This window comes from Sapajus apella, unplaced genomic scaffold (genome assembly GCF_009761245.1).
Source record: "Sapajus apella isolate SASKATOON/1434 unplaced genomic scaffold, GSC_monkey_1.0 scaffold45, whole genome shotgun sequence".
NCBI classification, from domain to species: Eukaryota; Metazoa; Chordata; class Mammalia; order Primates; family Cebidae; genus Sapajus; species Sapajus apella.
The window spans coordinates 10469015-10481334 of NW_022436985.1; the positions used below are offsets into that span (position 1 = coordinate 10469015).

The following is a 12320-nucleotide window of genomic DNA, read 5'->3' on the forward strand; positions in this document are numbered from 1 at the left end:
GTGCAGCTCAATGATTTACTACAAACTGGATACATCCATTTAACTACCATGCATGTCAAAAAAATAGAACATTACAAGACCCCAGAGCCCTCTCTTGGAATCCTTCCCAATCACCAATTCCTCCTTCCTTCCCAAAGGTAACCACTATATTGACTTATAACACCTTAGACTAATTTTGCCTATTTTTGATCTTTATGTCCATGGAATCACACTGTATTTGTGAGATGTATCCATGTTGTGGTTGGTAGCTATAGTGTGATCATTTTCATGGCTGCATAGTGTTGCTTCAAATGACCAGGCAACAATTTATTTGTCCATCCTGTTATTTATGAACGTTTGGTTGCTTCTAGGAAAAATGTTATTTATGAATGATGTAGTGTCATTTACAATGGCATTATGAATCTTGACTCAATCGCTCACCAGCTATGTGACCTTAAGCAAGTTACTCTACTCTGTGCTTCATTTCCCTCATTTGTAAAATAGGTTAATAAAAATATCTAACTTATTAGAATGACATAAGGTTTAAATCATACAACGTATTGCCCTTAGTATAAAATCTGAAATCCTGCAAGTGTTCAATAACAGGAGGTTGCCTGTTGGTATTACATTTCAATTCTACTTCCTGATATTTACACAAAACAGGCAGGACCCACCTCTAATTTTAGCTTCCAGAATGCTTTGCCCCAGTGGAATCCATCACATATGCTTTGACGCCTAACTGTTGGGATGAAATGAGAGGGAAAATAAGATTATTCTTTTCCCTGTAATTCAGCCCTCACCTGTCATTGTCCTGAGTTACTACAGCCACATTAAAGAATGTATTCTAGTTCTAGTCACCTATCTTAGGAAGAAATATTTTAATTTCTTTTTAAGAGTTTGTAGTTTAACAGTTTTAATGTTTAATATGAAGAATGCAAGATAAAAGAACTGGATTTTTGGTGGTGAAGGGTGAATCTTTTGATTCTATTCTAAAATGTTTTTTGCTGCTTGCTAAGTAATTTGTTCACAAGTATTTTGATTTTTAAAAGAAAATAATTAGCTAGCTAATATATTGTATCAACCCAAATAGCCAATTTATAAACCTGAAAGTTACCAGTATTGGAATGCTCAGCAAAACTGAGTCCTGATCATGAGCTTGTAATAAAATGTTATTTAAAAGAATGATTTGGGGCCAGGCATGGTGGCGCACATCTGTAATCCCCCAGGCTTTGTGAGACCAAGGCAGGAGGATTGCTTGAGCTCAGGAGTTCAAAACTAGCCTGGGTGACATAGCAAGACCTTGTCTCTACAAAAATTATTTTAAATTACCTAAGTGTGGTGGTGTGTGCTTATAGTCCCAGCTACGCAGGAGGCTGCGGTGGGATGATAGCTTGAGCCTGGAAATTCAAGGCAGCAGTGAGCCACGGTTTTGCCACTGCACTCCAGCCTGGGCAACAAAGTAAGACCTCAACACAAAAGGAAAAAAAAAAGAAGAAGAATTTGGAATAAGTAATACTAATTCAGACTATTTTTTTTTCAGCCCTCCAAGTTGTCTGAATAATTTAGACTATTTCTAATAAGAAGGAATTTGATGTAATGTTACAAAGTGCAGGGGGGGAAAATCTACTCACTTTTAGCTTTCACGTATATATATACATGTGTCTCTCTACATAGGTTCACCCTAAAGTTCAAAAATATGTTATTCCTTTTACACACTCAAGATCATTAACTCTGAGTTTCAATATATTCTTGCATTTTTGGTCACTTAAGTAAAATCAGAAAATACACTTTAGTAAAAGAAAAAACAAAATTTATGGATAATCTCACCATGCAGAAATGTTACCAGAAAGGGATCCCGATCCAGACTCCAAGAGAGAATTCTTGGATCTCACACAAGAAATTGAGGAGGATTCCACAGTGCAAAGTGAAAGCAAGTGTATTAAGAAAGTTAAGGAATAAAAGAATGGCTGCTCCACAGACGGAGCAGCCCCGAGGGCTGCTAGTTGCTCATTTTTATGGTTATTTCTTGAAGATGTGCTAAACAAGGGGTGGGTTATTCATGCCTCCCCTTTTTAGACCATATAGGGTAACTTCCTGATGTTACCATGGTATTTGTAAACTGTCATGGCACTGGTGGGAGTGTAGCAGTGAGGACGACCAGAGGTCACTCTCGTGGCCATTTTGGTTTTGGTGGGTTTTGGCTGGCTCCTTTACTGCAACCTGTTTTATCAGCAAGGTCTTTATGACCTGTATCGTGTGCTGACCTCCTATCTCATCCTGTAAGTTAGAATGCCTTAACCATCTGCGAATGCAGTCCAGTAGTTTTCAGCCTCGTTTTACCCAACTCCTATTCAAGATGGAGTTGTTCTGCTTCACACACCTCTGATATTTCCCCCATCCCTTTTATAAGAGAATCCTTAATCCTAAGGGTTGCAGAGGGATGAAAATCCATCTTTTGTAACTTCTTCAGGCTGAATGGGGCCATGACATTCCTGTCTAACTATTAGGGTCTCTTGTGTTCAGGGTAGAGAGGACTTTAGTCAGAAAGCATTAGTATGGCAAGAGCCATTCATGACTCTTGAGTTTTGACAAGAGGTGATATCTGGGAGGTTAATAAGTGTATAGTTTAAGAAAACTTTTAGTAAGCCTATCTGTGCTCCTACACAAAGAGTATAACAGCAATATATTCCATGAGAGGAAAGCAAAATAAGTAAAGTTATTCTAAGTAAACTAAATTAGAAGACTTTCCATGAACTGGGCAACTGTTGATAGCAAACTGTTATGGGGTTGCTAGCTGATTGCAGTGTGCCTAGGATTAGAATACTGATCCGGACGTTTACATTACCCATCCCTCTTGTTTCTTCTGAGCAGCAGTTAGAGATTTCTGGTTGGTTTACAGGAATAAACAGGGTTAGCCTAAATTGCAGAAACAAACTTAAAAACAACTAATGAGACCAGAATTTAATAACAAGTATACTATAGTTGTTGAAATATAATATTTTCTCTCCAGTTTCCCATTTTTATTAAAGACAAATTATGGTAAGACTGATTTGCTTTATTATACTTGGCCTGATTATTTGTATAAAGTGCAGTGAGAATATTTTTCAAATAGGCCTTTTAATTGGTTTTGATGGAACTCTGTTTTATAAGGAATCTCAGATAAGACCTTTTTAAATCTGAGCCCTGCCGTGGGTTTGTACCCTTAAACAGCTATGGGTTGGGTAAATCCCTTTTCTTTTGAGGTCCCAAGATCATTTGGGGCCCCTGGCCAGTGAGAAAGTGACATTCTGTGTTGTTTTACGTTGTTTTTACATGAATTATTCCTAAAGTAAATCATTTTATATGCCCATATTTACTGGTATTTTTATATTATTATTTTTCCATGAATGTCCTCTAGCCATTTATCTATTAGAGTATTGTCTTACTCATTTATAAAAGTTGCCATATATTAACCTTATCCTTGTCTTATATATTGCAAATGCTTTACCAGTTTCTCACTTGCCTCTTAACATGCTTGGAGTTAATAAAGTTTAGGGTATCATACATAAGCCTGGCTTTTACCCACCAGTAAAACCTAATTGTGCCACTTTGTTTTTGTATCCTCAAGCAAGTTTGATAACCCCTCTATATCTCAGTTTCCTCTTTGGTAAATGTGAATCATAATATATGTTGTAGGGGTATTATGAAGATTAAATGAAATAATTCTTCAGAATAAGCCAGGTACTGTGGCTCATGCTTATAATCCCAGTGCCTTGAGAGACTGTGGCAAGAGTATGACCTGAGGCCAGGAGTTCAAGACCAGCCTATGCAACATAGTGAGACCTCCATCTCTACAATAAAATAAAATGATTATTCAAGTGTCTTGGCATATGCCTGTAGTCCCAACTACTTGGGAGGCTAAGGTGACAGGATTGCCTGAGCACAGAAGTTCCAAGGATGAGGTGAGCTATGATTACATCACTGTACAAAATTTATGATAAAGACCCCCCCCAAAAAAACTTCAAAATGCATCAGAATAACTGAGGGCAGTGTCTAGCACATAGTAATCAATTTTAGATATGATTTTTATGTATGTTGCTTTTTAATATATAGAAGCTTTTTATCTCATATAATTTAATCTAGCTAGCAATCTTTCTTTTAAGCCTTCTGTATTAGTCCATTCTCACTCTGCTATAAATAACTGCCCAAGACTAGGCAATTTATAAAGGAAAGAAGTTTAATTGACTCATAGTTCTGCATGGCCGGGGAGGCCTCCGGAAACTTACAATCACAGAGGAAGGGGAAGCATCCATGTCTTACATGGTAGCAGGAGAAAGAAAGAGACAGAGACAGAGAGAGAGAGAGAACAAACAAGAGACAGAGAGAGAGAGAGAGTGAGAGAATGAAGAAGAAATGAACTGCCAAACACTTATAAAACCATCAGATCTGTGAGAACTCCCTCACTACCACAAGAACAGCACGGGCAAAACCACCCCCATGATCCAATCATCTCCCACCAGTTCCCTCCCTCAACACATGGGGATTATAATTCGGATTACAATTGTTGATGAGATTTGGGTGGGACACAGCCAAATTATTTCACCTTCAGTATGTGCCTAAGCTTTATTTAAAAAGGTAAGAGAGACATTTCCACAGCTTTCTATCTTCCAAAGCATAGATTAACGGGCCAGAATTTATAGCTACTTTGTATAATTGCTAATTCACACAGATTTAACAGAATAAAAGATTATCTGATAATTAATGCCACTGAATTGTACACTTTAAAATGGTTAAAATGACACATTTTACATGATATATATTATAACACAATTTTTTAAGTTAACAATATATCAAAAAATTGAATTGTATACATTAAGGGAATGATTTGTATGACTATAAGAATTTATATCTCAATAATGCTCTTTAAAAAAAAAAAACCTGAGAAAGTAATGTCCTTTTAGAATAAGTAATTTCACTACTATTACCAAATGAAAGAGGTATATAATAAGAAATGCTTTGCACTGTGATTCATTCATTTGACAAATATTCAAGGAGCACCTAAGAGCCAAGCACTGTGCTAGGTCCTGGAGATTCATTGGTGACTAAAACAGTCATGGAGCTTGTAGGAAAGGTATGAGGGACAGATGTTTTAAAAAAAAAACTTAATCTCAAATGAATGGTCAGTTACAAATCTGAGATAGATACTATCATAGAAAACTGCAAATTACTATATAATGAGAAAATAATTTAGACTGGGGATTAGGAAAGGCCTCTCTGAGGAAGTGAAACTGTGACTTAAAGGAAGAATAGGATTCTTCCAGGAAAAGTTTTCAGCAAATTCCATGAACATTTTAAAGTAAGTAAGGAACAGCTTATAGTGACACTGAATTTTATGGAAACAACAACAAAAACAAATACTCTGCTAAGTTTCTTTAAAAGGCTTTTTAAGGAAAGGTTCTTTTTCCATAAGTGATGCTAGGATGCAGTAATATCCTATGTCAGTGCTTCTCAGACCTGAATGTGCCTGCAGATTTACCTAAGAATCCTGTAAGATGTAGGCTCTGATGCAGTAGATCTGGACTGGAGCCTGAGATTCAGGGAATCCACATTGCTCTGCAGAGGGCCATGCTGAACTGAGGAGAACAGGCAGACATGTCAGAATTCTTGAATTATTTTGTAAATTCTCTCTTTATTTTCAGTTCAAGCAAATTTGCTGCTGTTGGATTTCATAGAGCTTTGACGGATGAACTGGCTGCCTTAAAAACAACTGGAGTCAAAACAACATGTCTCTGTCCTAATTTCATAAACACTGGCTTCATCAAAAATCCGAGTACCAGGTGAGATGTGAAATTGAAACAAAAGGATTGGTGGTTGCTATGAATACCAGCTTTTCTGTAGATTTTCCTAAATGTTTTAATCCCTAAAACACCTGATATTTAATGCCCTTAGTTCATTTTGATTTCAGCTTCTGCAGATTGTGGGAAAACAGGTGGAAAGCCAAAAAGAAAGAAAGTGAGGGAGGGCGACTAGAAAAATAAATATGGACCGGGCCCAGTGGCTCACACTTGTAATCCCAGCACTTTGGGAGGCCAAGGCAGGCAGATCACAAGGTCAAGAGATCGAGACCATCCTGGCCAACATGGTGAAACCTTGTCTCTACTAAAAATACAAAAATTAGCTGAGTGTGGTAGTGTGCACCTGTAATCCCAGCTACTTGGGAGACTGAGGCAGGAGAATTGCTTGAACCTGGGAGGTGGAAGTTTCAGTGAGCCCAGATCACGCCACTGCACTCCAGCCTGGTGACAGAGTAAGACTCTGTCTCAAAAAAAAAAAAAAAAGAAAAAGAAAAAAAGAAATATGAATGACATAGGTAAATTTTCTAACTCTTTTTCTTCTCCTAAGTAATGATTCACAGACTTAAATATACATACATGTCACCAGGTATACTTGGAAGCTATCTAGGCCGTTACCCTTAGATATGTTGACTTACTGGGTTTGGCTGGGGTAGAGTAGTGGCAGGAAAGGAGGCCTGGAACTCTAAGTTTAAAAAAGGTGATTATCGTAGGTGATTCTGATAGAGATAACCCAGGACCACATGTGAAAAACATTTCCCTTTGGTAATCTAGAAATTAACCTCCAAAAGGAGTACCAGATCATACTCTTTCCTTGGTTAAAAAATAAAATTATAAAGGATTAATTTGAAGATAATTTTTGATGTTTTCTCTTTTTAGAAATAGCTTTAATGTCCTTGTAAACATGATGCATACTTATTTGTTTAAATTCCAATGTTACAGAAAAATACAAATCAAAAAGTTTCTTTTTAAATTTCCTTAAAACCCTCTTTCAAGTGGAAACAACTCAACATTTTGATGAATATCCTTCTGTATGTCTCTGTATGTATAAACATCTGAATTTTATATAACTGGCATATGTTACACACGGGGCCCTGGAAGAGGTAAGTATACTGGTACTTCCCTCAGCATTATATTATAGACATTTTTCATACCAGTAAAGTGCAGAGCATTATAATAAATTGTATTGATTATTGAGAACAATAGCATCTCGTAGTGATGATTTTAGGGTAGTTTTTAGTGTTCTGGATTTTTAACAGCAAAGCAGCAATAAACATCCTTGGGCACACATATTTTCGCATTTGGATAATTATCTCCCTCAGGTAGATTCACAAAGGGGGATTACTGGGGCAAAGGGTATATAACTTGTAAATATTCCTAAATATTGCCAACTCCCATCCAGAACTGCTGCACTGATTTGCACTCCTACCCACGGTGCAGGGAGAGCAACTTACTCTCTACTTCTTCATTCACCAGTCTGCCTTCTGTGACTCTTTTAATCACTGCCAGTCCAATACATGAAGAATCATCTTTATTTTTATCCTCAGGACTAGCTACAATAGTGTTTCCATACGATTTTTGGACATTTGATTTCTTTTATGAATTGCCTGTTTTCATGGCATCAGCTCACTTTTTGCTATTGAACTCTAGAGATTTTTTTTTTTTTTTTTTTTTTTGAAGACAGAGTCTCACTCTGTTGCCCAGGCTGGAGTGCAGTAGCACAACCTTGGCTCGCTGCAACCTCCACCTCCCAGGTTCAAGTGAGTCTCGTGCCTCAGCCTCCCAAGTACCTGGGATTACAGGCACGCACCACCATACACGGCTTATTTTTGTATTTTTAATAGAGATGGGGTTTCGCCATGCTGGCCAGGCTGGTCTCAAACTCCAAGCCTCAAGTGATCTGCCTGCCTCAGCCTCCCAAAGTGCTGGAATTACAGGTATGAGCCACACCACGCCCACCTGAGTTCTAAAGATTTTTAATTGATACATAAGAAAGAATTCTTCATACATTTGAGAAACCCCTTTATATATCACATCTGCTGCTTACGGTTTTTTCCTGTTTTTGTTTTTGGTTTTTTTTTTTCTTTTTTGTCTTTAAGCCTATTTTTATTTAGTTTTACATTAACGTTTTCTTAGGGATTCTGTGAGGTGTTTAGAAAGGTCTTCTCATTTCAAACTTATGAATTATATATATATATATATGTTTGAGAGCCAGGGTTTTGCTCTCTGCCCAGGCTGGTCTTGAACTGGCCTTGAGCAATTCTCCCACCTCCACCTCACCTCCCAAGTGGCAGGATTATAAGCATGAGTCCCTGCATCCAGCCAAGATTCAACTTTTAAGTTTTATTCTGTGCCCTCAAAGCTTTCTCTCTTTCCCCCAATTCAGCTGCCTTTGGTGAAAATGTATTTGAAATTAATGAAGAGTATTTAATATGGCCACTTGAAGGGATAACAGGTTCTACTTTTTTCCATTTTTTTTGTTTTGTTTTGTTTTTGGGACAGGGACTCGCTCTGTCACCCAGGCTGGATGCAGTGGCATAATCACAACTCACTGCAGCCTCGACCTTCTGGGCTCAAGCAATTTTCCCACCTCAGCCTCTCTACTGCTTAGGACCACATACTCATGTGCCTCCACATTTAGCTAATTTTTAAATTTTTTGTAGAGACAGGGTCTCCCTATGTTGTGCAGGCTGGGCTCAAGGTCTTCTTGAACTCAAGTGAACTCAAGCCATCCTCCCAAAGTGCTGGGATTACAGGCATGAGCCACCACACCCAGCCTAACAGGTTCTATTTTATTTTATTTTCTTAGTAGAGATGGGGTTTCACTATATTGGTCAGGCTGATCTCGAATTCCTGACCTCAGGTGATCCACCTGCCTCAACCTCCCAATGTGCTGGGATTACAGGTGTGAGCTACCACACCTGGTCCCCAGGTTCTATTTTAAATACACTTAATTTAAGTCATCCCACAGAGAGCAGAACAGAAAGCCAGCATTAGACAGAAATTTTGGAGCTGTCCAAAGATTTCAAGCCCCCAAGAATCTATCAAATAGTCTTTAAAATTGATTTTTAATACACAATTTTGTTAGAAAACAAGAGTAAAAGTATTTATTTTAGAGGTCAATGTTTAAATTTGTCAGCATTAATCAAGAAAACCCTAATTGGAGTCTGAAGAGAGAAAAGAAAGACAATCAGTTTTTTAGGTTGGGAAACAGATCTGAGGAAAAGATAAAACTTGCCAATTTCCTCTATTTTTTTTCAGTATGTGGATATATTTGAGTCAAGTTTTTAAGTCGTACTGTCTTTCAGTAGTTAAAAACAGACACCCTATTACTGAATTTTTTTAACCTTGCCCCTGTGACAAGGCTGCGCAAAGCTGATCTTAACGTGGGCTCGAGTGCCCTCTCCTGACAAAACTCACTAGTACCATTAAAAAAGAACTAGGAGAGGAAGGATCCAAGATGGCCAAATAGGAACAGCTCTGGAGTATAGTTCCCAGAAAGAACAATGCAGAGGGTGAGTGTTCACCGAATTTCCAAATGAGTTTTCACTGCCCACAGACCAGGAGATTCCTGGGCTGAAAAGTGCCACGAGTTTCCAGCAAGGCTGCTTGAGCCAGTGCTGTGGGATGGCACACAGAAACTCACACAGATCTGGGTGGCAGTTTCAACTGGCACCTAGAACTCCTGGGAGACAGAGCCGCCCATTCAACTGAAAGGGAGGGGACTGAGACAGGGAGCCAGGTGATCTGGCTCGGCAGGTACCACCCCAGAAAACAAGCAATCTGAAATGCTCTGGATTGAGAGTTTTGCAGCAAGTACAGCTGGAACCAGGATGGTTCAGCTCAGTGGGGTCAAGGGCACCGCCACTACCAAGGCAGTCTGCTAATACCAAGGCAATCCTAACTGCCTCAAGGAAGTTCACATAGCAGCTGTGCAGTGCCCACAGCAGCTCAGCAACACCTCTGCTGGCAGACTGTGATTAGACTATCTCCGTGCAGGACAAGGCATCTATGAAAAAAGGCAGCCGCACATCAGGAACTTATAAATAAAGCCTAACCTTCCTAGGACAGAGCACCTGGGAAAAGAGGTGGCTATGAGTTCCACTGCAACAGATTTAAACGTACGTGCCCAGCAGCTCTGCATGGAACAGTGGAGCTCCCAGCACAGCACTGAGCTCCTATAAGGGACAGACTGTCTCCTCAAGCAACTCCCTGACCCCTGGATACCCAAAGAGACACCTGATAAAGGAGAACGCAGGCCAACATCAGGTGGGTACCCTTCTGGGACAAAGATAACAGAAGAAGAAACCAGCAGCAACCCTTTACTGTTCTGCAGCCACTGCAGGTGATTCCCAGGTAAGCAGGGTCTGGAGTGGACCTCCAGCAGTCCTACAGCAGAGGGGCCTGGCTGTTGGAAGGAAAACTAAGAAACAGAAAGAAATAACTTCATCATCAACAAAAAGGTTGTCCACTCAGAGACCCCATCTGAAAGTCACCAACTACAAAGACCACAGGTAGGCAAAGCCACTAAGATGGGAAGAAACCAGTGCAAAAAGGATGAAAACACCAAAAATCAGAATACCTCTCCTCCTCCAAGGAATCACAACTTCTCACCAGCTAGGGAACAAAGCTGGATGGAGAATGAATCTGATGAATTGACAGAAACAGGCTTCAGAAAGTGGGTAATAAGAAACTTCTCAGAGCTAAAAGAACGCGTGCTAACCCAATGCAAAGAAAGTAAGAACCTTGAAAAAAGGTTTGATGAAATGCTAACAAGAATAAACAGCTTAGAGAAGAATATAAATGACTTGATGGAGCTGAAAAACACAGCACGAGAACTTCATGAAGCCTACACAAGTTTCAATAGTTGAATTGACCAAGCAGAAGAAAGAATGTCAGAGATTGAAGGTCAACTCAATGAAACAAAACGAGAAGGCAAGATTAGAGAAAAAAGAGTGAAAAGAAATGAACAAATCCTCCAAGAAATATGGGATTATGTGAAAAGACCTAATCTATGTTTGATAGGTGTACCTGAATATGATGGAGAGAATGAATCCAAGCTGGAAAACACTCTTCAGGATATTATCCAGGAGAACTTCCCCAACCTAGCAAGACAGGCCAACATTCAAGTCCAGGAAATACAGAGAACACCACAAAGATATACCTCAAGAAGAGCAACCCCAAGGCACATAATCATCAGATTCACCAGGGTTGAAATGAAGGAAAAAATGCTCAGAGCAGCCAGAGAGAAAGGTCGGGTTACCCACAGAGGGAAGCCCATCAGACCCACAGCAGATCTCTCAGCAGAAACCCTGCAAGCCAGAAGAGAGCAGGGGCCAATATTCAATATCCTTAAAGAAAAGAACTTTCAACTTAGTTCCAGCCAAAGTAAGCTTCTTAAGTGAAGGAGAAATAAAATCCTTTATGGACAAGCAATTGCTGAGAGATTTTGTCACCACCAGGCCAGCCTTACAAGAGCTCTTGAAGAAACACTAAAGAAGGAAAGGAACAACCAGAACCAGCCACTCCAAAAATGTACCAAATGGTAAAGGCCATCAACATAATGAAGAAAACCCGTCAACTAATGGGCAAATCATCCAGCTAGCATCAAAATGGCAGGATCGAATTTACACATAATAATATTTACCCTAAATGTAAATGGGCTAAATGCCCCAATCAAAAGACACAGACTGGCAAATTGGATAAAAAATCAAGACCCATCAGTGTGCTGTATTCAGTAAACCCACCTCCTGTGCAAGGACACACATAGGCTGAAAATAAAGTGATGAAGGAAGATTTATTAAGCAAATGGAGAGCCAAGAAAAGCAGGAGTTGCAATACTAGTTTCTGATAAAATGGACTTTAAACCAACAATGATCAAAAGAGAAAAAGAAGTACATTCCATAATGGTAAAAGGATCAATGAAACAGGAAGCGCTAATGATCCTAAATATATATGCACCCAATACAGGAGCACCCAGATACATAAAGCAAGTTCTTAATGACCTACAAAGAGACTTAGAGACTTAGATTCCCACACAATAATAATGGGAGACTTTAACACTCCATTGTCAATATTAGACAGACCAATGAGACAGAAAATTAACAAGGATCCAGGACTTGAACTTAGATCTGGACCAAGCAGACCTAGTAGACATCTACAGAACTCTCCACCCCAAATCCACAGAATATACATTCTTCTCAGCACCACATTGCACCTACTCCAAAATTGCCAACATAATTGGAAGTAAATCACTCCTCAACAAATGCGAAAGAACGGAAATCATAACAGTCTTTCAGACCACAGTGCAATGAAATTAGAACTCAGGATTAAGAAACTAAGTCAGAACCACACAACTTCATGGAAACTGAACAACTGGCTCCTGAACATTGACTGGATAAACAATGAAATGAAGGCAGAAATAAAGATGTTCTTTGAAACCAATGAGACCAAAGATACAACGTACCAGAAACCCTGGGACACATTTAAAGCAGCATCTAGAGGGAAATT

At 39.1% G+C, this 12320-nt stretch overlaps 1 protein-coding gene across 1 annotated transcript in view; it reads left to right on the forward strand.

The window, feature by feature from the left end:
• Positions 1-12320, forward strand: part of HSD17B11 (hydroxysteroid 17-beta dehydrogenase 11) — a 44417-nt gene that overhangs the window by 17926 nt on the left and 14171 nt on the right. Inside the window, exon 5 of the mRNA XM_032239671.1 lies at positions 5658-5795. Within this exon, the coding sequence (XP_032095562.1) occupies positions 5658-5795 (138 nt within the window). The remainder of the gene's footprint in view (positions 1-5657; positions 5796-12320) is intronic.